General features: G+C 65.8%; 1 protein-coding gene across 1 annotated transcript in view; it reads left to right on the plus strand.

Annotated features, from left to right (window-relative positions):
• Positions 1 to 254: 254 nt before the first annotated feature.
• The window catches only part of GUCY2D (guanylate cyclase 2D, retinal), a gene marked incomplete at both ends in the record, with an annotated part of 30424 nt that continues 4418 nt past the window's right edge, over positions 255 to 26260 (plus strand). Inside the window, 17 exons of the mRNA XM_084281024.1 lie at positions 255 to 259; positions 501 to 1243; positions 2899 to 3200; positions 5388 to 5742; positions 7438 to 7522; positions 7624 to 7720; positions 9994 to 10098; positions 10356 to 10442; positions 11124 to 11204; positions 12885 to 13061; positions 14436 to 14592; positions 16135 to 16284; positions 17769 to 17917; positions 20658 to 20821; positions 22797 to 22989; positions 24208 to 24382; positions 25455 to 25553. Of these exons, the coding sequence (XP_084137150.1) occupies positions 255 to 259; positions 501 to 1243; positions 2899 to 3200; positions 5388 to 5742; positions 7438 to 7522; positions 7624 to 7720; positions 9994 to 10098; positions 10356 to 10442; positions 11124 to 11204; positions 12885 to 13061; positions 14436 to 14592; positions 16135 to 16284; positions 17769 to 17917; positions 20658 to 20821; positions 22797 to 22989; positions 24208 to 24382; positions 25455 to 25553 (3124 nt within the window). The remainder of the gene's footprint in view (positions 260 to 500; positions 1244 to 2898; positions 3201 to 5387; positions 5743 to 7437; positions 7523 to 7623; positions 7721 to 9993; positions 10099 to 10355; positions 10443 to 11123; positions 11205 to 12884; positions 13062 to 14435; positions 14593 to 16134; positions 16285 to 17768; positions 17918 to 20657; positions 20822 to 22796; positions 22990 to 24207; positions 24383 to 25454; positions 25554 to 26260) is intronic.

Raw genomic sequence — 26260 nt, forward strand, 5'->3', positions numbered from 1 at the left:
TGGCATCTCCCATGGTGGCATCTCCCATGATGTCACCTCCCACAGTGGCATCTCCCATGGTGACATCTCCCATGGTGGTGGCACCTCCCATGGTGGCACCTCCCATGACGTCACCTCCCGTGACGTCACCTCCCACAACATCACCCCCCATGACGTCACTTCCCATGACATCACCTCCCACGATGTCACACCCCATGGTGGTACCTCCCATGACATCACCTCCCATGACGTCACCCCCCATGACATCACCCCCCATGACGTCACTTCCCATGACATCACCCCCACGACGTCACCCCCCACGACATCACCCCCCACAACGTCACCCCCCACGACGTCACCCCCCATGACATCACCCCCCACGACGTCACCCCCCACGATGTCACCCCCCACGACATCACCCCCCATGACATCACCTCCCACGACATCACCCCCCATGACGTCACTTCCCACGACATCACCCCCCATGACATCACCCCCCACGAAGTCACCCCCCACGGCAGCGGCACCCCGGCGGCCGCCCCCTCCCGCCACGCCGCCATCTCCACCACCTTCCTCCTCCACCTCTCCCACCACCCCCGGTGGCCCCCCCACCCCCTCCCCCTCCTCCCCCACCTCCCCTTCCTCCTCCTCCTCCTCCTCCTCCTCCTCCTCCCCTCCCCTTCCCACGCCGCCACCTTCAAGGTGGGGGTGTTGGGCCCTTGGACCTGCGACCCCATCCTGGCCCGGGCGCTACCCGAGGTGGCGGCCGCTTTGGCCACCACCCGCCTCAACCGCGACCCCAGCATGACCCAGGGCTACTGGTGGGACGCGGTGGTGCTGGCCGAAGCCTGCGGGACCCCCCAGGCCGTGGCGGGGCTGCTGAGCGCCGAGCGCTACGCGGCGGCGCTGGTGGGACCCCTCAACCCCTCCGCCTGCGGGGCGGCCGGGCTGTTGGCGGCCGCCTGGAACAAGCCCCTGGTGTCCTGGTCTTGCCCCGGGGGGGATTTGGGGGGCGGGTGGGAGACGCTGGTGACCCCCCTCCCCCAGCCGGGCGCGGTGCTGCACGCGGTGCTGCGCTTCTTCCGCTGGGCGCACGTGGCGGTGGTCTGGGCCCCCCAGGACCTGTGGCGGGAGGTGGGGGTGGGGTTGGCGCAGGAGCTGAGGGCCAGGGGGTTGCCCGTCACCGTGGTCACCGGCACCGGCACCCGGCACCAGGAGGCGAGGGAGGCGCTGGGGAGAGTGCGGAGGGCGGATGGGGTCAGAGGTGAGGAGGGGGTGGGGGGGGATGGGGGGGGATGGGGTGGGGTGGGGGGGGGGAGGATGGAGGGAGGGATGGAGGGATGGAGGGGTGAAGGACAGATGGACATTGGGATGGATGGAGGGATGGAGGGATGGATGGATGGAGGGATGGATGGAGGGATGGAGGATGGAGGGATGGATGGAGGGATGGAGGGATGGAGGGATGAAGGACAGATGGACATTGGGATGGATGGAGGATGGAGGGATGAAGGACAGATGGACATTGGGATGGATGGAGGGATGGAGGGATGGAGGGATGGAGGGATGGAGGGAGGATGGAGGGAGGGAGGGATGGAGGGATGGATGGAGGGATGGATGGAGGGATGGAGGGATGGAGGGATGAAGGACAGATGGACATTGGGATGGATGGAGGGATGGGGGGAGGGATGGATGGAGGGATGGATGGAGGGATGGAGAGATGGATGGAGGATGGAGGGATGGATGGAGGGATGGATGGAGGATGGAGGGATGAAGGACAGATGGACATTGGGATGGATGGAGGGATGGGGGGATGGAGGGAGGATGGAGGGAGGGATGGAGGGATGGAGGGATGACAGATGGACATTGGAATGGATGGAGGGATGGGGGGAGGGATGGAAGGTTAGGGGGTCAGGGGGGGTGGATGGGGGGATGGAGGGATGGATGGACGTAGGGATGGAGGGATGGATGATGGAGGGATGGATGGAGGGATGGATGGATGGATGTTGGGATGGAGGGATGAAGGACAGATGGACATTGGGATGGATGGAGGGATGGGGGAGGGAAGGATGGAGGGATGGATGATGGAGGGGTGGATGGATGGATGGATGGATGGAGGGAGGGAGGGATGGAGGATGGAGGGAGGATGGATGGAGGGATGGATGGAGGGATGGATGGATGGATGGATGGATGGATGGATGGAGGGAGGGATGGATGGATGGAGGGATGGATGGATGGATGGAGGGAGGGAGGGATGGATGATGGATGGATGGATGGATGGATGGATGGAGGGATGGAGGGATGGATGGATGGATGGATGGAGGGATGGAGGGATGGAGGGATGGAGGGATGGAGGGATGGATGGATGGATGGATGGATGGAGAGATGGATGGAGAGATGGATGGAGAGATGGATGGATGGATGGATGGATGGATGGATGGATGGATGGAGGGAGGGATGGATGGATGGATGGATGGATGGATGGAGGGAGGGATGGATGGATGGATGGATGGATGGATGGATGGATGGATGGATGGATGGATGGAGGGAGGGATGGATGATGGATGGATGGATGGATGGATGGAGGGATGGATGGATGGATGGATGGATGGATGGATGGAGGGATGGAGGGATGGAGGGATGGATGGATGGATGGATGGATGGAGAGATGGATGGATGTTGGGATGGAGGGATGGATGATGGAGGGATGGATGGAGAGATGGATGGAGAGATGGATGGAGAGATGGATGGATGGATGGATGGATGGACGGATGGATGGAGGGATGGATGGAGGGATGGATGGATGGAGGGATGGATGGATGGATGGATGGATGGAGGGCGTGGAGGGATGGAGGGATGAAGGACCCCTCCCCCCGCCGCCCCCTCCCCCTGCTGCCCCCTCCCCCTGCCCCTCCCCCGCAGTGGTGGTGATGTGCATGCACTCGGTGCTGCTGGGCGGCGAGGAGCAGCGGGTGCTGCTGGAGGCGGCCGTCGACCTGCGCATGACCGAGGGCTCCTACGTCTTCGTCCCCTACGACGCCCTGACCTTCCCCCTGCCCTACCGCCGCGCCCCCTACCCCGTGCTGGCCAACAACACCAAGCTGCGCCTGGCCTACGACGCCGTCCTCACCGTCACCATGGACTCGCCCAACGGCTCCTTCCGCCAGGCCCTGCGCCAGGCGCAGGAGGCCTACGAGATCCCCGCCCACCTCGACCCCGAGCAGGTGGGGGAGGGCTGGAGGGGCGCCCCTGTGGGGTGGGGGGGGCACTTCTAGGGGTCAAGGGGCGCCACGGGGTGAGGGACGTCCCCATGGGGTGAAGGGCACGTCTGTGGGGTGAGGGGGCACTTCTAGGGGTCATGGGGCACCTCTGTGGGGTGAGGGGGCACTTCTAGGGGTCATGGGGCACCATGGGGTGAGGCACGTCCCCGTGGGGTGAGGGGCACCCCTGTGAGGTGGGGGGCATTTCTATGGGTCAAGGGACACCTCTGTGGGGTGAGGGGCACTTCTAGGGGTCATGGGACACCATGGGGTGAGGGATGTCCCCATGGGGTGAGGGGCACCACTGTGGGGTGGGGGGCACTTCTATGGGTCAAGGGACACCTCTGTGGGGTGAGGGGCACTTCTAGGGGTCAAGGGGCGCCTCTGTGGGGTGAGGGGCACTTCTAGGGGTCATGGCACACCATGGGGTGAGGGATGTCCCCATGGGGTGAGGGACGTGCCCATGGGGTGGGGGGCACCACTGTGGGGTGGGGGGCATTTCTGTGGGTCAAGAGACATCCCCATGGGGTGAGGGGCGCCTCTGTGGGGTGGGGGGGCACTTCTAGGGGTCAAGGGGCACCGTGGGTTGAGGGATGTCCCCATGGGGTGAAGGACACTGGCATGGAGTTGGAGGCACCTCCATGGGTTGAGGGGCAGCTCCATGGGGTGAGGGGCACCTCTGTGGGGTGGGGGGGCACTTCTAGGGGTCAAGGGGCGCCACGGGGTGAGGGACGTCCCCATGGGGTGAGGGACCCTTCCATGGGTCAAGGGGCACCATGGGGTGAGGGACGTCCCCATGGGGTGAAGGGCACCACTGTGGGGTGGGGGGCATTTCTATGGGTCAAGGGACACCTCTGTGGGGTGAGGGGCACTTCTAGGGGTCAAGGGGCACCTCTGTGGGGTGGGGGGCACTTCTATGGGTCAAGGGACACCCCCATGGGGTGAGGGACATCCCCATGGGGTGAGGGGCACCACTGTGGGGTGGGGGGGCACTTCTAGGGGTCAAGGGGCACCGTGGGTTGAGGGACGTCCCCATGGGGTGAAGGACACTGGCATGGAGTTGGAGGCACCTCCATGGGTTGAGGGGCAGCTCCATGGGGTGAGGGGCACCTCTGTGGGGTGGGGGGCACTTCTAGGGGTCAAGGGACACCTCAGTGGGGTGAGGGGCAGCTCCATGGGGTGAGGGGCACTTCTATGGGTCAAGGGGCACCTCAGTGGGGTGAGGGACACCCCCGTGGGGTGAGGGACCCCTCCACGGGTCAAGGGGCACTGCCATGGGGTTGGTGGCACCTTGATGGGGGTCAATGGGGTGGCCAAGGGGGGGATCAAGGGGATGGCCAAGGGGGTCAATGGGGTGGCCAGTGGGGGTCAATGGGGGGGTCAAGTGGGGGTCAAGGGGTGGCCAAGGGGGATGAATGGGATGGCCAAGGGGGTCAAGGGGATGGCCAAGGGGGGTCAATGGGATGGCTAAGGACGGTCAAGGGGATGGCCAATGGGGGGGGTCAATGAGGTGGCCAAGGGGGTCAATGGGGTGGCCAAGGGGATGATCAATGGGATGGCCAAGGGGGGTCAATGGGATGGCCAATGGGGGGGGTCAATGAGGTGGCCAAGGGGGTCAATGGGGTGGCCAAGGGGGGGTCAATGGGATGGCCAAGGAGGGTCCAGGGGTGGCCAAGGGGGTCAATGGGGTGGCCAATGGGGGTCAAGGGGGGCCAATGGGATGGCCAAGGGGGGTCAAGGGGATGGCCAAGGGGATGGCCAAGGGGATCAATGGGATGGCCAAGGGGGTCAAGGGGATGGCCAAGGGGGGGTCAATGGGGTGGCCAATGGGGGGATCAATGGGATGGCCAAGGGGGTCAAGGGGATGGCCAAGGGGGGATCAATGGGGTGGCCAAGGGGGGTCAATGGGATGGCCAAGGGGGTCAAGGGGATGGCCAAGGGGGGTCAATGGGATGGCCAAGGGGGGTCAAGGGGATGGCCAAGGGGATCAATGGGGTGGCCAAGGGGGGGTCAATGGGATGGCCAAGGGGGTCAAGGGGATGGCCAAGGGGGGGTCAATGGGATGGCCAAGGGGGGTCAATGGGATGGCCAATGGGATGGCCAAGGGGGGGGTCACCCTGACACCCCCTGACCCCCTCCCTTCCCCCACAGGTCCACCCCTTGTTCGCCACCATCTACAACTCCATCCACTTCCTGGCGCGGGCGGTGGAGGCGGCGCGGCAGGCGGGGCGCTGGGTGATGGGCACCAGCGTGGCCGCCCACGCCCGGGGCTTCCGCCTGGAGGGCTTGTGCCAGCCCCTGACGGCCACGCCGGAGGGGGAGGTCGTGGCCCCCTACGTGGTGCTGGACACGGACGGGAAGGGGCAGCAGCTCTGGCCGGTCTACGGGCTGGAGCCGGGGACGCGGGGGCTGAGCTACCGCGGCCACGGCGTCCACTGGCCACACAGCGCCCGCCCGCCCAGCGACGCCGGCTGCTGGTTCGAGGCCGGGACCATCTGCCACGGGGGTGAGTGGGGCACCCCACACACACCCCACACCCCACACACACCCCACCACACAAACACACACCCCACCCCCTCTCACCCGGGGGGGGAGGACCCCGCGGACCCCCCGCAGACCCCGGGGATGGATGGAGGGAGGGAGGGATGGATGGACGGACAGACAGATGGACAGGGGGATGGATGGATGGAGGGATGGATGGATGGATGGATGGATGGATGGATGGATGGATGGATGGATGGATGGATGGATGGACGGACAGACGGACAGACAGACGGACAGGGGGATGGATGGATGGATGGATGGATGGATGGATGGATGGATGGATGGATGGATGGATGGATGGATGGACGGACAGACGGACAGACAGACGGACAGGGGGATGGATGGATGGATGGATGGATGGATGGATGGATGGATGGATGGATGGATGGATGGACGGACAGGGGGATGGATGGATGGATGGATGGATGGATGGATGGATGGATGGATGGATGGATGGATGGATGGATGGATGTCGGGCTGTCCGTGTGGCTGTGTGTCTGTCTGTGTGTCTGTCTGTGTGTCTGTCTGTCCATGTGTCCGTCTGTCTGTCTGTCTCTGTGTCTGTCTGCCTGTGTGTCTGTCCATCTGTATTTCTTTCCGTGTGTCTGACTGTCTGTGTGTCCGTCTGTGTGTCTGTGTGTCCATGTGTTTGTCCGTCTGTCCGTGTGTCTGTCTGTGTGTCCGTCTGTCTGTGTGTCCGTCTGTCCTGTCCGTGTGTCTGTCTGTCTGTCCGTCTGCCTGTCTGTCCATTTGTCTGTCTGTGCGTCTGTCTGTCCTTCTGTCCCTGTGTCTGTCTGTCCATCTGTCTGTCTGACCATCCGTCTGTCTGTCTGTCCGTGTGTCTGTCTGTCTGTTTATGTGTCTGTCTGTCCTTCTGTCCATGTGTCTGTCTGCCTGCCTGTGTGTCTGTCTGTCTGTCCTTGTGTCTGTCTGTCTCTGTGTCTGTCTGTGTGTCTGTCTGTCTGTCCTTCTGTCCTTCTGTCCATGTGTCTGTCTGCCTGTCTGTCTGTCCGTGTGTCTGTCTGCCTGTCCGTCTGTCCTTCTGTCCATGTGTCTGTCTGTCTGCCTGTCTGTCTGTCCGTGTGTCTGTCTGTCTGTCCTTCTGTCCTTCTGTCCATGTGTCTGTCTGCCTGCCTGTCTGTCTGTCCTTGCGTCTGTCTGTCTCTGTGTCTGTCCGTCTGTCTGTCCATCTCTCTGCCTGGCCATGCCCGCCCCCGGTGGCACCCCCCACCCTCCACCACAGCGCTGGGTGGTCACCCCCATCCCACCCCCATCCCACCCCCGTGTGTCCCCCCGTGTCCCACACGTGTGTCCCCCCGTGTCCTCCTGTGTCCCCCGTGTCCCCACGTGTCCCACACGTGTCCCCCATGTCCCCCCATGTCCCACACGTGTCCCCCACATGTCCCCCCATCCCCCATGTCCCACACATGTCCCCCCTTGTGTCCCACACGTGTCCCACACGTGTCCCCGTGTCCCACACATGTCCCCCCCATGTCCCACACGTGTCCCCACATGTCCCCACATGTCCCCCTGTGTCCCCACGTGTCCCACATGTGTCCCCTCCCTTTCCCCCCATGTCCCACATGTGTCCCACATGTGTCCCACACGTGTCCCACACGTGTCCCCCCCACCGTGTCCCCTCCCTATCCCCTCCCAGGGGTCGACGCCACCTCCATCCTCCTCATCTTCCTCCTCATCTGCGCGCTCATCGCGGCCGGCGCGGCGCTCGCCTGCTTCATCAGGTGGGTGGGGGCACCCCAGGGGGGTGGGTGGGTGGGTGGTGGGTGGGGGGACACCCTGGGGACATCCCCCTGCGCTGGTGGCACCGCGTCCCCTCCCCCAGGCGCCGCATCCAGCAGGCCCAGCTGATGAAGGGGCCCAACAAGATCGTGCTGACCATGGAGGACCTGACCTTCATCAACACCCAGAGCAGCAGGAGGGTGAGGGGCTGGGGCTGGGGGCATGGCCGGGGATGGGGGGCCGGGGTCTGGGCTGGGGGGCCGGGGTCTGGTCCCTCTCTGGTGGCCCCGTGGCCTCGGGGACTTGGTGGCCACAGAGGTGGCACCCGAAGAGCCGCCGTGGCCTGAGGAGGGTCTGTGGTGGGAGGGGGCTGAGGGCTGGGTGGGGGTCCCGTGGGTGGCTGGTCCAGGTAGCCCCGTGGCCAAGGTGGCCTTGGGAGGGTGATGGGGACCCATGGTGACCAGTCCCCGTGGGTGACGTGGCTCTGGTGTCCCTAAGGGGGTCCCAGTGACCTTGGGAGGGGACCCAGGGGTGATGGGTCCCCGTGGGTGACGTGGCTCTGGTGTCCCTAAGGGGGTCCCAGTGACCTTGGGAGGGGACCCATGGGTGATGGGTCCCCATGGGTTATGGGTCCCCAGTGTCCCTAAGGGGGTCCCAGTGACCCTGGGAGGGGACCCATGGGTGATGGGTCCCCATGGGTGATGGGTCCCCAGGGTCCCTAAGGGGGTCCCAGTGACCCTGGGAGGGGACCCATGGGTGACGTGTCCCCATGGGTGACATGTCCCATGGGTGACGTGTCTCTGTCATCCCTAAGGTGGCCCCAGTGACCTTGGGAGGGGACCCAGGGGTGATGGGGACCCATGGTGACGTGTCCCCATGGGTGACGTGTCCCCAGGGTCCCTAAGGGGGTCCCAGTGACCTTGGGAGGGGACCCAGGGGTCATGAGTCCCTGTGTCCCTAAGGTGGCCCCAGTGACCTCAGGAGGGGACCCAGGGGTGATGGGGACCCATGGTGACGTGTCCTCAGTGTCCCTAAGGGGGTCCCAGTGACCTCAGGAGGGGACCCAGGGGTGATGGGGACCCATGGTGACGTGTCCCCATGGGTGACGTGTCCCCAGGGTCCCTAAGGTGGCCCCAGTGACCCTGGGAGGGGACCCAGTGGTGATGGGTCCCCATGGGTGACGTGTCCCCAGGGTCCCTAAGGGGGTCCCAGTGACCCTGGGAGGGGACCCAGTGGTGATGGGTCCCCATGGTGATGGGTCCCCATGGGTGACGTTGGGAGGGGACCCAGGGGTGATGGGTCCCCATGGCTGATGGGTCCCCATGGTGATGTGTCTCTGGTGTCCCTAAGGTGGCCCCAGTGACCTCAGGAGGGGACCCATGGGTGATGGGTCCCCATGGTGACCTGTCCCCGTGGGTGAGGTTGGGAGGTGACCCATGGGTGATGGGTCCCCGTGGGTGCTGTGTCCCCATGGGTGACATGGCCCCAGTGACCCTAAGGGGGTCCCAGTGACCTTGGGAGGTGACCCAAGGGTTGATGTGTCCCCATGGGTGATGGATCCCAGGGGTGATGGGTCCCAAGGGTGATGGGTCCCCATGGTTGACGTGTCCCCATGGCTGATGTGTCCCAGGGGTGATGGGTCCCAGGGGTGACGTGTCCCCATGGGTGATTTATCCCATGGGTGATGAGTCCCGTGGCTGATGGGTCCCCATGGGTGGTGTATCCCAGGGCTGATGTGTCCCATGGGTGATGGGTCCCTGTGGTGACGTGTCCCCAGGGGTGACGTGTCCCCATGGCTGATGTGTCCCCATGGGTGATGTTTCCCATGGGTGATGTCCCCCCATGGCTGATGTGTCCCATGGGTGATGGGTCCCATGGGTGATGAGTCCCGTGGCTGATGGGTCCCAGGGGTGACGTGTCCCCATGGGTGATGTGTCCCAGGGGTGATGGGTCCCATGGCTGATGGGTCCCCATGGGTGGTGTATCCCAGGGCTGATGTGTCTCCACGGCTGATGTGTCCCCATGGCTGATGTGTCCCCATGGCTGATGGGTCCCCGGGGTGATGGGTCCCATGAGTGACGTGTCCCCAGGGGTGATGGGTCCCATGGGTGATGTCCCCCCATGGGTGATGGGTCCCCGGGGTGATGGGTCCCCATGGCTGATGGGTCCCCATGGGTGACGTGTCCCCATGGGTGATGGGTCCCAGGTTGATGTGTCCCCATGGCTGATGTGTCCCATGGGTGACGTGTCCCCACGGCTGATGTCCCCCATGGCTGATGTGTCCCATGGGTGATGGGTCCCAGGGGTGATGTGTCCCCATGGCTGATGGGTCCCAGGGGTGACGTGTCCCCATGGGTGATGAGTCCCATGGCTGATGTGTCCCAGGGGTGTTGGGTCACTGTGGTGACGTGTCCCCATGACTGACGTCCCCTGTGCCGGGGTGTCCCCCCCCACCCCATCCCCCACCCCGCAGGTGGACGGCAGCCGCACCAGCCTGGCCGGTCGCAGCGCCGGTGACACCAAGAGCGTCCGCAGCGTCACCGCCGCCCCCGACACCAGCAACGTGGCCGTGGTCGAGGTGAGACCCCCACCCCCCACCCCCCATCACAACACATCATCCCCTCCCCCCACCCCCACCCCCACTCCCCCTACCTCCCCCTCCCCATCCCCCCACCTCCCCTCCTTCCCTCCCCGGGGGCGACAAGGCAAAGGACACCCCCAGATCCCACCTCCACCGGTGGGGACGCCCCCTCCCCACCCCCCCCTCCCCAGCCAGGCCGGGTGATTGGCTGCTCGGGGCCATGATTGACAGCCCTGCCCCGCCCTTTCCCGCAGGGAGCCGAAAACCCGACGAAGGCCAACGCCCACCTCCCCCTCCTGGTCCTTCTGTTTAACCAGAAGGGCCTTGTCGCCTCCGTGCAGGTAAGACAAGAGAGACCCCACCCCCCCATACCCCCCCCCAACACCCCCACCCCTCCCTTCAACCCCCAGTGTGACCCTCCCCCCGCTGCTCCCAACCCCCACCCTGCCCATCCCCCCCCCGCCCCCACCGCCACCCTTGACCTGGGGTGGGTGGGTGGGTGGGGGAAGAGGAAAAGGGGGTTGGGGTAGGGGGGGGGAGTGTTAAGGGGTCTCTGGGGGGTTCTAGTTGGGTTGGGGAGGAGGAGGAGGAAGAGGAGGAGGAGGAAGAGGAGGAGAAGAAGAGGAGGAAGAGGAGAAGGAGGAGGAGGAGAGGAAGAGTAGAAGGAGGAGGAGGAGGAGGGGAGGAAGAGGAGGAAGAGGAAGAAGAGGAAGAGGAGGAGGAGAAGAAGAGGAGAAAGAGGAGGAGGAAGAGGAGGAGGCAGAGGAGGAGAGGAAGAGTAGGAAGAGGAAGAAGAGGGAGAGGAGAAGGAGAGGTAGAGGAGGAAGAGGAGGAGGAGAGGAAGAGGAGGAAGAGGAGAAGGAGGAAGAGGAGGAAGAGGAGGAGGAAGAGGGTTTGTGGTGGGTCTCGGGGGGGTTCTAGCTGGGTTGGGGAGGAGGAGAAGGAGGAAGAGGAGGAGGAGGAGAGGAAGAGGAGGACGAGGAGGAAGAAGAGGGGGTCCTCACCCGTTCTGCTCCCCCCAGGGTGACTGGGTCTGGCTGAAGAAGTTCCCTGGGGACCAGCACCACGAGGTGAAACCGGCCACCAAGCTGGTCTTCTGCAAGGTGAGGGGTCACCACGGGGGCCAATGAGGGGTCACGGGGTCACCGTGAGGCCATGGGGGCCAGTGGAGGGTCACGGGGTCACCGTGGGGCCATGGGGGCCAGTGGCGGGTCACGGGGTCACCGTGGGGTCATGGGAGCCAGTGGTGGGTCATGAGGTCACCATGGGGTCATGGGGGCCAGTGTTGGGCCGTGAGGTCATCAACTGGGCCATGGGGACGTCACAAGGTCATAGAGGTCAATGTTGGCCCCCCAGACCCAACTTTGGGTCATGAGGTCATCAACTGGGTCATGAGGTCATCAACTGGGTCATGGAGGCCACTGCTGGGTCTTGGTGGCCACTGTTGGGTCATGAGGTCACCAACTGGGCCATGGGGATGTCACAAGGTCACAGAGGTCAAAGTTGGGTCTTGGTGGCCAACGTTGGGTCATGAGGTCACCAACTGTGTCATGAGGTCATCAACTGGGCCATGGGGACATCAGAAGGTCATGGAGGTCAATGTTGGCCCCCAAGACCCAACGTTGGGTCATGAAGTCATCAACTGGGCCATGGGGATGTCACAAGGTCATGGGGGCCAATCTTGGGTCTTAGGGGCCAATGTTTGGTCATGGGGGCCAACGTTGGGTCATGAGGTCATCAAAACTGGGTCATGGGGGCCAATGTTGGGTCATGAGGTCATCAACTGGGTTATGGGGATTTCACAAGGTCACAGAGGTCAATGCTGACCCCCCAAGACCCAACGTTGGGCCATGAGGTCATCAACTGGGTCTTGGTGGCCAACGTTGGGTCATGAGGTCATCAACTGGTCATGGGGGCCAATGTTGGGTCTTGGTGGCCAACGTTGGGTCATGAGGTCATCAACTGGGCCATGAGGTCATCAACTGGGTCTTGGTGGCCAACGTTGGGTCATGAGGTCATCAACTGGTCATGGGGGCCAATGTTGGGTCTTGGTGGCCACCGTTGGGCCATGAGGTCATCAACTGGGCCATGGGGACGTCACAAGGTCATGGAGGTCAATGTTGGCCCCCAAGACCCAACTTTGGGTCACAAGGTCATCAACTGGGCCATGGGGATGTCACAAGGTCATGGGGGCCAATCTTGGGTCTTGGGGGCCAATGTTGGGTCTTGGTGGCCAACGTTGGGCCATGAGGTCATCAACTGGGCCATGGGGAAGTCACAAGGTCACAGAGGTCAATGTTGACCCCCAAGACCCAACGTTGGGTCATGAGGTCATCAACTGGGCCATGGGGATGTCACAAGGTCATGGAGGTCAACGTTGGGTCATGAGGTCATCAACTGGTCATGGTGGCCACTGCTGGGTCTTGGGGATGTCACAAGGTCACAGAGGTCAATGTTGACCCCCCAAGACCCAACGTTGGGTCATGAGGTCATCAGCTGGGTCATGGGGACGTCACAAGGTCATGGTGGCCAACATTGGGTCTTGGTGGCCACCATTGGGTCACGAGGTCATCAACTGGTCATGGTGGCCACCGCTGGGTCCTGGTGGCCACCATTGGGTCACGAGGTCACCAACTGGAGCCACAGGCACAACGTGGTGACCACCGCGCCGTGCCGGACCAACACCCATGGTCCACGCTGGTTGCCCAGGGGTGGCCACCACTCACCCCACGTGGCCTCTTCTCCCCCACCCCCCCTCCCCCCAACCCCCCTCCCCCCCTCAGCTGCGCGACCTGCGGCACGAGAACGTGAACCTGTTCCTGGGCTTCTTCCACGACTGCGGCATCTTCGCCATCGTGTCGGAGCACTGCTCGCGCGGCAGCCTGGAGGACCTGCTGCGCAACGAGGACATGAAGCTCGACTGGATGTTCAAGTCCTCGCTGCTCATCGACCTCATCAAGGTGCCACCCGGGCTCGGGGTGCAGGGGGGTGGCTGGCTGGGTGGGGAGGGGGTGGTGGTGGTGGTGGACATGGTGGTGGTGGCCACCGTGGTGGTGTGATGGCCATAGGGGTGTTGGCCATGACATTGATGCCCATGGTGGTGGTGGCCATGGTGACATTGGCCATGGTGGCACCCATGGTGATGGTGCCCATGGTGATGGTGGCCATGGTGATGCCCATGGTGACGGTGGCCATGGTGATGCCCATGATGGTGATGCCCATGGTGATGGTGCCCATGGTGCTCATGGCTATGGTGATGCCCAGGGTGATGGTGGCCATGGTGATGGTGCCCATGGTGATGCCCACGGTGATGCCCATGGTGATGCCCAGGGTGATGGTGCCCATGGTGATGGTGCCCATGGTGACATTGGCCATGGTGAAGCCCATGGTGATGCCCATGGTGATGCCCATGGTGACATTGGCCATGGTGGTGCCCATGGTGATGGTGCCCATGGTGATGCCCATGGTGATGCCCATGATGGTGATGGTGCCCATGGTGATGTTGGCCATGGTGATGGTGCCCATGGTGAAGCCCATGGTGATGCCCATGGTGATGGTGCCCATGGTGATGGTGCCCATGGTGATGCCCATGGTGATGGTGGCCATGATGATGCCCATGGTGATGCCCATGGTGACATTGGCCATGGTGATGCCAATGGTGATGGTGCCCATGGTGATGATGCCCATGGTCATGCCCATGGTGATGCCCATGGTGATGGTGGCCATGGTGATGATGCCCATGGGGATGATGCCCATGAGATGGTGCCCATGGTGATGCCCATGGTGATGCCCATGATGACATTGGCCATGGTGTTGGCCATGACATTGATGACCATGGTGATGGTGGCCATGGTGATGCCCATGGTGATGGTGCCCATGGTGATGCCCATGGTGGTGATGCCCATGGTGATGGCCATGGTGCTGGTCGCCATGGTGATACCCATGGTGACATTGGCCATGGTGTTGGCCATGTCATTGATGCCCATGGTGTTGGCCATGTCATTGATGCCCATGGTGACGTTGGCCATGGTGATGGTGCCCATGGTGATGCCCATGGTGATGCCCATGGTGATGCCCATGGTGCTGGTGGCCATGGTGATGCCCATTGGTGATGGTGCCCATGGTGATGCCCATTGGTGATGCCCATGATGGTGATGCCCATGATGGTGATGCCCATGGTGCTGGTCGCCATGATGACATTGCCTATGGTGATGCCCATGGTGATGCCCATGGTGATGCCCATGGTGGTGCCCATGGTGATGCCCATGGCGGTGGCGTGCGCGGCGGGGGCGCGCGGCGGGCGCGTGGGTGACGGCGCGGGCGGTGCCGCGCAGGGCGTGCGGTACCTCCACCACCGCGACGTGGTCCACGGGCGCCTCAAGTCCCGCAACTGCGTGGTGGACGGGCGCTTCGTGCTCAAGGTCACCGACCACGGGTACAACGAGCTGCTGGAGGCCCAGCGCATCCCCGCGCCCACCCCCCAGCCACAGGGTGAGCGGCGACGGAGGGGGGCGGGGCAGGGGGGGTGGGGCGTGAGGGGCGGGGCATGAGGGGGCGGGGCATGGGGGAGTGGGGTATGAGGGGGTCTGAGGGGGCGGGGCCTGGAGGGGTGGGGCATGAGGGGGCGGGGCATGAGGGAGTGGGGTCTGAGGGGGCGGGGCCTGGAGGGGTGGGGCATGAGGGGGCGGGGCATGAGGGGTGGGGCGTGAGGGGGGTGGGGCATGAGGGGGCTGAGGGGGTGGGGCATGAGGGGGCGGGGCCTGATGGGGTCTGAGGGGGCGGGGCCTGAGGGGGTCTGAGGGGGCGGGGTCTGGAGGGGCGGGGCATGGGGGGTGGGGCATGGGGGCTGGGCGTGAGGGGGTGGGGCGTGAGGGGGTCTGAGGGGGCGGGGCCTGGAGGGGTGAGGCATGAGGGGGTGGGGCGCGAGGGGCGGGGCCTGGAGGGGTGAGGCATGAGGGTGCGGGGCGTGAGGGGCGGGGCATGAGGGGGTCTGAGGGGGAAGGGCCTGGAAGGGTGGGGCGTGAGGGGTGGGGCATGAGGGGCGGGGCATGAGGGGGGTATGAGGGGGTCTGAGGGGGCAGGGCCTGGAGGGGTGGGGCATGAGGGGGCGGGGCATGAGGGGTGGGGCGTGAGGGGGGCGGGGCGTGAGGGGGGTGGGGCGTGAGGGGGTCTGAGGGGGCAGGGCCTGGAGGGGTGGGGCGTGAGGGGGTGGGGCATGAGGGGTGGGGCATGAGGGGCGGGGCATGAGGGGGTGGGGGATGAGGGGGTGGGGCGTGGGGGGGTGGGGGGCATGAGGGGGTGGGGGATGAGGGGCGGGACCTGATGGGGTCTGAGGGGGCGGGGCCTGAGGGGGGGTGAGGGGGTGGGACATGAGGGGCGGGGCATGGGGGCGGGGCATGAGGGGGTGGGGCATGAGGGGGTCTGAGGGGGCGGGGCCTGGAGAGGCGGGGCCTGGAGGGGCGGAGCCTGGAGGGGTGGGGTCGAGGGGGGGCATGAGGGGGGCTGAGGGGGCGGGGCATGCAGGGGGTGGGGTCTGGAGGGTCGGGGCCTGAGGGTCGGGGCCTGAGGGGGTCTGAGGGGGAGGGCTGTGGTGGGCGGGGCATGGAGGGGTGGGGCCTGAAGGGGGCGGGGCCTGGAGGGGAGGGGTCTGGATGGGGTGGGGCATGAAGGGTGGGGTCTGGGGTAGGGCCTGGAGGGGTGGGGTCTGGAGGGGGTGGGGTCTGGAGGGGTGGGGTCTGGAGGGGGTGGGGTCTGGATGGGTGGGGCATGGAGGGGTGGGGTCTGGGGTAGGGCCTGGAGGGGGTGGGGTCTGTGGGTGGGGTCTTGGGGCGGGGTCTGGATGGGTGGGGCCTGGAGGGGCGGGGCCCGAGGGGGGCAGGGCCTGGAGGGGGTGGGCATGGGGTGGGGTCTGGGGTGGGCTCTGGGGTAGGGCCTGGAGGGGTGGGGGGGTCTGAAGGGGCGGGGTCTTCCTACCCGTGGGCGTGTCCCTCGGGCTGAGGGGGCGTGTCCCGAGCCCGGCCCCGCCCCCCCCAGAGCGCCTCTGGACGGCGCCCGAGCTGCTGCGGGACGCGGCCCTGGAGCGTCGCGGCTCCTTCCGCGGGGACGTCTTCGGCGTCGGCATCATCATGCAGGAGGTGATCTGCCGCAGCGCGCCCTACTGCATGCTGGGGCTGCCCCCCGCAGGTACCAGTGCCCCCCAGTATCCCCCAGTGTCCCTACTGCATGCTGGGGCTGCCCCCCGCAGGTACCAGTGCCCCCCAGTATCCCCCCAGTATCCCCCCAGTATCCCCCAGTATCCCCCAGTATCCCTACTGCATGCTGGGGCTGCCCCCCGCAGGTACCAGTGCCCCCCAGTATCCCCCAGTGTCCCCCCAGTATCCCCCAGTATCCCCCAGTGTCCCTACTGCATGCTGGGGCTGCCCCCCGCAGGTACCAGTATCCCCCAGTGCCCCCCAGTGTCCCCCAGTGTCCCCCAGTGTCCCTACTGCATGCTGGGGCTGCCCCCCGCAGGTACCAGTGCCCCCCAGTATCCCCCAGTGTCCCCCCAGTATCCCCCCAGTATCCCCCAGTGTCCCTACTGCATGCTGGGGCTGCCCCCCACAGGTACCAGAGCCCCCCAGTGTCCCCCAGTATCCCCCAGTATCCCCCCAGTATCCCCCAGTGTCCCTACTGCATGCTGGGGCTGCCCCCCGCAGGTACCAGTGCCCCCCAGTATCCCCCCAGTGTCCCTACTGCATGCTGGGGCTGCCCCCCGCAGGTACCAGTGCCCCCCAGTATCCCCCCAGTGTCCCTACTGCATGCTGGGGCTGCCCCCCGCAGGTACCAGTGCCCCCCAGTATCCCCCAGTGCCCCTACTGCATGCTGGGGCTGCCCCCCGCAGGTACCAGTGCCCCCCAGTATCCCCCCAGTGTCCCTACTGCATGCTGGGGCTGCCCCCCGCAGGTACCAGTGCCCCCCAGTATCCCCCCAGTGTCCCCCAGTGTCCCTACTGCATGCTGGGGCTGCCCCCCGCAGGTACCAGTGCCCCCCAGTATCCCCCAGTGCCCCTACTGCATGCTGGGGCTGCCCCCCAGTATCCCCCAGTAACCCCCCAGTATCCCCCAGTGCCCCTACTGCATGCTGGGGCTGCCCCCCGCAGGTACCAGTGCATCCCAGTATCCCCCAGTATCCCCCCAGTGACCCCCCAGTATCCCCCAGTATCCCTACTGCATGCTGGGGCTGCCCCCCCCATGAACCCCATGACACCCCCGACCCCCATGAACCCCCCATGAACCCCCCATGACCTCCCATGACCCCCCTGACCCCCGTGCCCCCCAGAGATCATCGAGAAGGTGCGCCGGCCGCCGCCCCTGTGCCGCCCTGACCCCCATGACCCCCATGACCCCTGTGACCCCCCCTGACCCCCATGACCCCTGAGACCCCCCATGACCCCCATGACCTCTCAGTGACCCCCAATGACTCCCATGACCCCCATGACCCCTGTGCCCCCCAGAGATCATCGAGAAGGTGCGCCGGCCGCCGCCCCTGTGCCGCCCTGACCCCCATGACCCCCATGACCCCTGTGACCCCCCCTGACCCCCATGACCCCTGTGACCCCCCATGACCCCTGTGATCCCCCATGACTTCCCATGACCCCCCTGACCCCCCATGACCCCTGTGCCCCCCAGAGATCATCGAGAAGGTGCGCCGGCCGCCGCCCCTGTGCCGCCCCGCGGTCTCGGCCGACCAGGCGCCGCTGGAGTGCATCCACCTGATGAAGCAGTGCTGGAGCGAGCAGCCCGAGCGCCGCCCCACCATCGACCAGGTCTTCGACCAGGTGCGGGGCCGGGGGGCTGCGGGGCCGGCCTGGGGCCGGGCTGGGGCCAGGACGGGCTGTGGGGCACCATGGGGTGTCCTGGGGCCAGTGTGGGGCTGGGCTGGGGCCAGGACAAGCTGTGGGGCCGGGCTGGGGCCAGTATGGGCTGTGGGGCCGGGCTGGGGCCAGGATGGGCTGTGGGGCTGGGCTGGGGCCAGGATGGGGCTGGGCTGGGGCCAGGATGGGCTGCGGGGCTGGGCTGGGGCCAGGATGGGCTGTGGGGCCGGGCTGGGGCCAGGATGGGCTGTGGGGCCGGGCTGGGGCCAGGATGGGCTGTGGGGCCGGGCTGGGGCCAGGATGGGCTGTGGGGCACCATGGGGTGTCCTGAGGCCAGTATGGGGCTGGGCTGGGGCCAGTATGGGCTGTGGGACCAGTGTGGGGCTGGGCTGGGGCCAGGATGGGCTGTGGGGATGGTGTGGGGCCGGGCTGGGGCCAGGATGGGCTGTGGGACCAGTGTGGGGCTGGGCTGGGGCCAGGATGGGCTGTGGGGCTGGTGTGGGGCTGGGCTGGGGCCAGGATGGGCTGTGGGACCAGTGTGGGGCTGGGCTGGGGCCAGGATGGGCTGTGGGGCCGGGCTGGGGCCAGGATGGGCTGTGGGGCACCATGGGGTGTCCTGAGGCCAGTATGGGGCTGGGCTGGGGCCAGTATGGGCTGTGGGGCTGGGGCTGGGCTGGGGCCAGGATGGGCTGTGGGGCCAGTATGGGGCTGGGTTGGGTCCAGTAAGGGCTGAGGGGCACCAAGGGGCACTGTGGGTGCCCCATAGCTGTGGGGTTGGGATGTCTGGGGGTGGATCTATGGGGCTGCCCCACATCTATGGGGCTGGAATGTCTGGGGGTTGATCTCTAGGGCTGCCCAATAGCTGTGGGGCTCCAATGCCTGGGGGAATCTCTGGGGCTGCCCCACATCTATGGGGTCAGGATGTCTGGGGGTGGATCTATGGGGCTGCCCCACATCTATGGGGCTGGAATGTCTGGGGGTTGATCTCTAGGGCTGCCCCAGAGCTGTGGGGCTCCAATACCTGGGGGAATCTCTGGGGCTGCCCCAGAGCTGTGGGGCTGGGATGCCTGGGGGGTGGATCTATGGGTCTGCCCCACATCTGTGGGTCTGTGTCAGTTCAAGGGCATCAACAAGGGCCGCAAGACCAACATCATCGACTCGATGCTGCGGATGCTGGAGCAGTACTCCAGCAGCCTGAGCTGTGGGGCTGCCCCACATCTATGGGGTTAGGGTGCCCAGGGGTGGATCTATGGGTCTGCCCCACATCTGTGGGTCTAGAATGTCTGGGGGGGATCTGTGGGGTCAGGATGCCCAGTGGGTTATAACAGCCTTGAGCTGCTGTGGGGCTCCAGTACCTGGGGGAATCGCTGGGGCTGCCCCACATCTATGGGGCTGGAATGTCTGGGGGTGGATCTATGGGGCTGCCCCACATCTATGGGGCTAGAATGTCAGGGGGTTGATCTCTGGGGCTGCCCAATAGCTGTGGGGCTCCAATACCTGGGGGAATCTGTGGGGCTGCCCCACATCTATGGGGTTAGGGTGCCCGGGGGTGGATCTATGGGGCTGCCCCACATCTGTGGGTCTGTGTCAGTTCAAGGGCATCAACAAGGGGCGCAAGACCAACATCATCGACTCGATGCTGCGGATGCTGGAGCAGTACTCCAGCAGCCTGAGCTGTGGGGCTGCCCCACATCTATGGGGTTAGGGTGCCCGGGGGTCGATCTATGGGGCTGCCCCACATCTGTGGGTCTAGAATGTCTGGGGGGGATCTGTGGGGTCAGGATGCCCAGTGGGTTATAACAGCCTTGAGCTGCTGTGGGGCTCCAGTACCTGGGGGAATCGCTGGGGCTGCCCCACATCTATGGGGTCGGGATGCCCGGGGGTCGATCTATGGGGCTGGCCCACATCTATGGGGCTGGAATGTCTGGGGGTTGATCTCTAGGGCTGCCCCAGAGCTGTGGGGCTCCAATGCCTGGGGGAATCTCTGGGGCTGCCCCACATCTATGGGGTCCAGATGTCTGGGGGTCGATCTATGGGGCTGCCCCACATCTATGGGGCTGGAATGTCTGGGGGTTGATCTCTAGGGCTGCCCATAGCTGTAGGGCTCCAATACCTGGGGGAATCTCTGGGGCTGCCCCAGAGCTGTGGGGCTGGGATGCCTGGGGGGTGGATCTATGGGTCTGCCCCACATCTGTGGGTCTGTGTCAGTTCAAGGGCATCAACAAGGGGCGCAAGACCAACATCATCGACTCGATGCTGCGGATGCTGGAGCAGTACTCCAGCAGCCTGAGCTGTGGGGCTGCCCCATAGCCGTGGGGCTGGGATGCCTGGGGGTGGATCTATGAGGCTGCCCCACATCTGTGGGTCTAGAGTGTCTGGGGGTCGATCTGTGGGGCTGCCCCAGAGCTGTGGGCTCAGGATGCCCAGTGGGTTATAACAGCCTTGAGCTGCTGTGGGGCTCCAATACCCGGGGGAATCTCTCGGGCTGCCCCACATCTATGGGGCTGGAATGTCTGGGGATGGATCTATGGGGCTGCCCCACATCTATGGGGCTGGAATGTCAGGGGGTTGATCTCTAGGGCTGCCCCATAGCTGTGGGGCTCCAATACCTGGGGGAATCTCTGGGGCTGCCCCACATCTATGGGGTCAGGATGTCTGGGAGGTGGATCTATGGGTCTGCCCCACACGTGTGGGTCTGGTTCAGTTCAAGGGCATCAACAAGGGGCGCAAGACCAACATCATCGACTCGATGCTGCGGATGCTGGAGCAGTACTCCAGCAACCTGGAGGACCTGATCCGCGAGCGCACGGAGGAGCTGGAGGTGGAGAAGCAGAAGACGGACAAGCTGCTCACCCAGATGCTGCCGCCGTGGGTCACGCTGGGGGGGGGATGTGTGGGGCAGGGGGGGTCAGGGGGATGTGGGGCAGGGGGGGTGAGGGGAGGTGTGGGGCAGGGGGGGTGTGTGGGGCAGGGGGGGTGAGGGGAGGTGTGGGGCGGGGGGAGTGTGTGGGGCAGGGGGTGTGTGGGGCAGGGGAGGTGTGGGGCGGGGGGGTGTGGGATGTGTGGGGTGAGGGGGTGTGTGGGGCAGGAGGATGTGTGGGGTGAGGGGATGTGTGGGGTGGAGGATGTGTGGGGCAGGGGGGGTGTGGGGCAGGATCAGTGGGGCAGGGGGGTGTGGGGATGTGTGGGGTGGTGGAGGTGTGGGGTGAGTGGATGTGTGGGGCAGGGGGGGTGTGTGGGGCAGGGGGGGTGTGTGGGGCAGGGGGGTTGAGGGGAGGTGTGGGGCAGGGGGGGTGTGTGGGGCAGGGGGGGTGAGGGGAGGTGTGGGGCAGGGGGGGTGTGTGGGGCAGGGGGGGTGAGGGGAGGTGTGGGGCGGGGGGAGTGTGTGGGGCAGGGGGTGTGTGGGGCAGGGGGGTGTGGGGTGGAGGATGTGTGGGGCAGGGGGATGTGTGGGGTGAGGGATATGTGGGGTTGAGGGGATATGTGGGGTGAGGGGATGTGTGGGGCAGGGGGTGTGTGAGGTGAGGGGGGTGTGGGGTGAGGGGGGTGTGGGGTTGAGGGGTGGTGTGGGGTGGGGGATGTGTGGGGCAGGGGGGTGTGGGGTGAGGGAATGTGTTGGGTGAGGGGGGTGTGGGTCCAGCTGGCTGTGGGGCTGCCCCACTGACCCCCTCATATCCGTGGGTCCTTGGGGTGCCCCACAGACCCCACCCCAGCCCCATGGCTCAGTCTGGCTGTGGGGCTGCCCCACTGACCCCACCCCAGCTCCATGGGTCAGGCTGGGCCCCACTGCCCCCACCCCATCCCTATGGGTCCGGCCAGCTGTGGGGAAGCCCCACCGCCCCCACCCCAGCCCCATGGCTATGGGGCAGCCCCACCGCCCCCACCCCAGCCCCATGGCTGTGGGGCAGCCCCACTGACCCCACCCCAGATCTATGTGTCCAGCTGGTCCCCACTGCCCCCACCCCAGCCCCATGGCTGTGGGGCAGCCCCATTGCCCCCACCCCAGCCCCATGTGTCTGGCTGGACCCCACTGCCCTCACCCCAGCCCCATGGCTCAGTCTGGCTGTGGGGCAGCCCCACCGCCCCCACCCCAGCCCCATGGCTGTGGGGGAGCCCCACCGACCCCCTCATATCCGTGGGTCCTTTGGGTGCCCCACCACCCCCACCCCAGCCCCATGGCTGTGGGGCAGCCCCATTGCCCCCACCCCAGCCCCATGGCGGTGGGGCAGCCCCACCGCCCCCACCCCAGCCCCATGGCTCAGTCCAGCTGTGGGGCAGCCCCACTGCCCTCACCCCACCCCCATGGCTATGGGGCAGCCCCACCGCCCCCACCCCAGCCCCGTGGCTGTGGGGCAGCCCCACTGACCCCCTCATATCCATGGGTCCTTGGGGTGCCCCACTGACCCCACCCCAGATCTATGGGTCCGGCTGGTCCCCACTGACCCCCACCCCATCCCTATGGGTCCAGCCGGCTGTGGGGCTGCCCCACCGACCCCCACATATCCATGGGTCCTTGGGGTGCCCCACTGACCCCACCCCAGATCTATGGGTCCGGCTGGTCCCCACTGACCCCACCACATCCCTATGGGTCCGGCCAGCTATGGGGCTGCCCCACCGACCCCACCCCATCCCTGTGGGTCTGGCCAGCTGTGGGGCAGCCCCACTGCCCCCACCCCACCCCCATGGCTATGGGGCAGCCCCACCACCCCCACCCCACCCCCATTGCCCATGGGGCAGCCCCACCGCCCTCACCCCACCCCCATGGCTGTGGGGCAGCCCCACCGCCCCCACCCCAGCCCCGTGGCTGTGGGGCAGCCCCACCGACCCCGCGGGCGCGGCGCAGGTCGGTGGCGGAGGCGCTGAAGATGGGCACCCCGGTGGAGCCCGAGTACTTCGAGGAGGTGACGCTCTACTTCAGCGACATCGTGGGCTTCACCACCATCTCGGCCATGAGCGAGCCCATCGAGGTGGTCGACCTGCTCAACGACCTCTACACCCTCTTCGACGCCATCATCGGCTCCCACGACGTCTACAAGGTGACGTCACAACCCCTCCCCCTCCCCCTCCTCCCCCCAGCCCCCCCCCCTGTGAGGTCACCGAGTGATGTCACCGATGGGAGCGCGGTCCGGCTGTCAGGTCTACCCACCCGCTCTGGGCTCGTTGAGTGGGTACACAAAGGGGCGGGGCAACGGCTGGACACGCCCATTGGCCACGCCCACACGTGGATACCACGCCCACTGGCCACGCCCACACTCATAGACCACGCCCACACCCCCCATTGGCCACTCCCAGCCCATCCCCAGTTGGCCAATGGTCAACGTGACCAATTCCCATTGGGTGGACCCAGAGGGGCGGGACAACCTCTGGCCACGCCCTTCGGCCACGCCCACACTCATAGGACACGCCCATCACCTCTTGGCCACATCCCCCATTGGCCACTCCCAGCCCATCCCCAGTTGGCCAATGGGCAACATGGCCAATGCCCATTGGGTGGACCCATAGGGGTGGGGCAACCTCTGGCCACGCCCATAGGACACGCCCACACCCATAGACCACGCCCACATCCATATACCACGCCCACCCCATTGGCCACACCCCCTGTTGGCCACTCCCAGCCCATCCCCAGTTGGCCAATGGTCAACAAGGACCACGCTCATAGGGTGGATCCAGAGGGGCGGGGCAACCGCTGGCCACGCCCATTGACCACGCCCAAACAGACCACGCCCACACTCGTAGACCACGCCCATAGCCCTTGGCCACACCCCTCATTGGCCACACCCAGCCCGTCCCCAGTTGGCCAATGGTCAACATGGCCAATTCCCATTGGCTGGACCCAAAGGGGCGGGGCAACCCGATGACCACGCCATTTGGCCACGCCCACATCCATAGACCACGCCCACCCGTTGGCCACACCCCTCATTCGCCACTCCCAGCCCATCCCCAGTTGGCCAACGCTCAACGTGGCTCATGCTCATTGGGTGGACCCAGAGGGGCGGGGCAACCGCTGGCCACGCCCATTGGCCACACCCACAAAGACCACGCCCCTAAAAGCCACTCCCACCCATATGGCCACGCCCCTTCTTGGCCCCACCCACCCCTTGTCCAACACCCACCCACCCCTCCCCATCGCCCCGCGGTGACGTCACGTGGGGGGTGGGGGTGGGGTTACAGGTGGGGGAGGGTCAGGCTGGGTGCGGGTGGGCGGGGCTTGTGCCCATGGCTCCTCCCCCTTCCCCCCATCCCCCCCCCGTCAGGTGGAGACCATCGGCGACGCCTACATGGTGGCGTCGGGGCTGCCGAAGCGCAACGGGAACCGGCACGCGGGCGAGATCGCCAACATGGCGCTCGACATCCTCAGCTCCGTCGGCACCTTCCGCATGCGCCACATGCCCGAGGTGCCCGTGCGCATCCGCATCGGGCTGCACTCGGGTGAGGCCCCGCCCACGCCCCGCCCCCCCCCCGCGGGACACGCCCCTGGGTGACAACCCCCCATTGGCCACGCCCATTGGCCACACGCCCATTGGCCACGCCCACTGGTTTCACCTCCATTGGTCACGCCCATTGGCCACACCCCCATTGGCCACACCCCCATTGGCCACACCCCTGGGTGCCACCCCATTGGTCACGCCCATTGGCCACGCCCCATTGGCCACATCCATTGGCCACACCCACTGGTGTTACCTCCATTGGCCACGCCCATTGGCCACACCCACTGGTGTCACCGCCATTGGCCATGCCCATTGGCCACGCCCCCCAGTGTCACTGCCATTGGCCACGCCGATTGGACACGCCCCTTGGGTGACACCCCCATTGGCCACGCCCGTTGGCCACACCCACTGGTGTCACCGCCATTGGCCATGCCCATTGGCCACGCCCCCATTGGACACACCCCTGGGTGACAACCCCCATTGGCCACACCCACTGGTGTCACCTCCATTGGCCACCACCATTGGCCACACCCCCTGGGTGACACCCCATTGGCCACGCCCATTGGCCATGACCCCATTGGACAGCCCATTGGCCACGCCCACTGGTGACATCTCCATTGGCCAAGCCCATTGGCCACGCCCCTGGGTGACACCCCAATTGGCCACGCCCATTGACCACGCCCCCTGGTGTCACCTCCATTGGCCATGCCCATTGGCCACGCCCCCATTGGCCACACCCCTGGGTTACACCTTCATTGGCCACGCCCCCTGGTTTCACCTCCATTGGCCACGCCCATTGGCCACGCCCACTTGTGACACCCCCATTGGTCACGCCCACTGACCACGCCCCTGTGTGACACACCCATTGGCCACACCCCTGGGTGACACATCCATTGGCCACGCCCCTGGGGTCCATGTTCATTGGGTGCCCCGTTGGCCACGCCCCCTCTTGGCCACACCCACCCATTGGCCACAGCTCATTGGCCAGAGAGCCTGGGGTGTGTGTGGGTGGGGGGATGGGTGATCCCCGCTGGCCACGCCCCCGTGGCCACGCCCCCTTGTCGCCGCCCCAGGGCCCTGCGTCGCCGGCGTGGTGGGGCTGACGATGCCGCGGTACTGCCTGTTCGGGGACACCGTCAACACCGCCTCGCGCATGGAGTCCACCGGCCTGCGTGAGCGCCCCCCGCACGCCTGTCACGTGTCACCCCGTCACGTGTCACCCCCACACGCCTGTGTCATGTGTCACCCCGTCATGTGTCACCCCCACACGCCTGTGTCATGTGTCACCCCACACGCCTGTGTCATGTGTCACCCCACACGCCTGTGTCATGTGTCACCCCCACACGCCTGTGTCATGTGTCACCCCCACACGCCTGTGTCATGTGTCACCCCACACGCCTGTGTCATGTGTCACCCCCACACGCCTGTGTCATGTGTCACCCCACACGCCTGTGTCATGTGTCACCCCCACACGCCTGTGTCATGTGTCACCCCGTCATGTGTCACCCCCACACGCCTGTGTCATGTGTCACCCCAACACGCCTGTGTCATGTGTCACCCCGTCATGTGTCACCCCAACATGTGTCACCCCCACACGCCTGTGTCATGTGTCACCCCACACGCCTGTGTCATGTGTCACCCCGTCATGTGTCATCCCAACATGCCTGTGTCATGTGTCACCCCGTCATGTGTCACCCCAACATGTGTCACCCCGTCATGTGTCACCCCGTCATGTGTCACCCCAACACGTGTCACCCCCGCACGCCTGTCACGTGTCACCCCGTCATGTGTCACCCCCACACGTGTCACCCCCGCACGCCTGCGTCACGTGTCACCCCGTCACGTGTCACCCCCACACACGCCTGTGTCATGTGTCACC

The sequence above is a fragment of the Gallinula chloropus genome, assembly GCF_964237585.1.
Source record: "Gallinula chloropus genome assembly, contig: HAP1_SCAFFOLD_491, whole genome shotgun sequence".
In the NCBI taxonomy this organism is placed as follows: Eukaryota; Metazoa; Chordata; class Aves; order Gruiformes; family Rallidae; genus Gallinula; species Gallinula chloropus.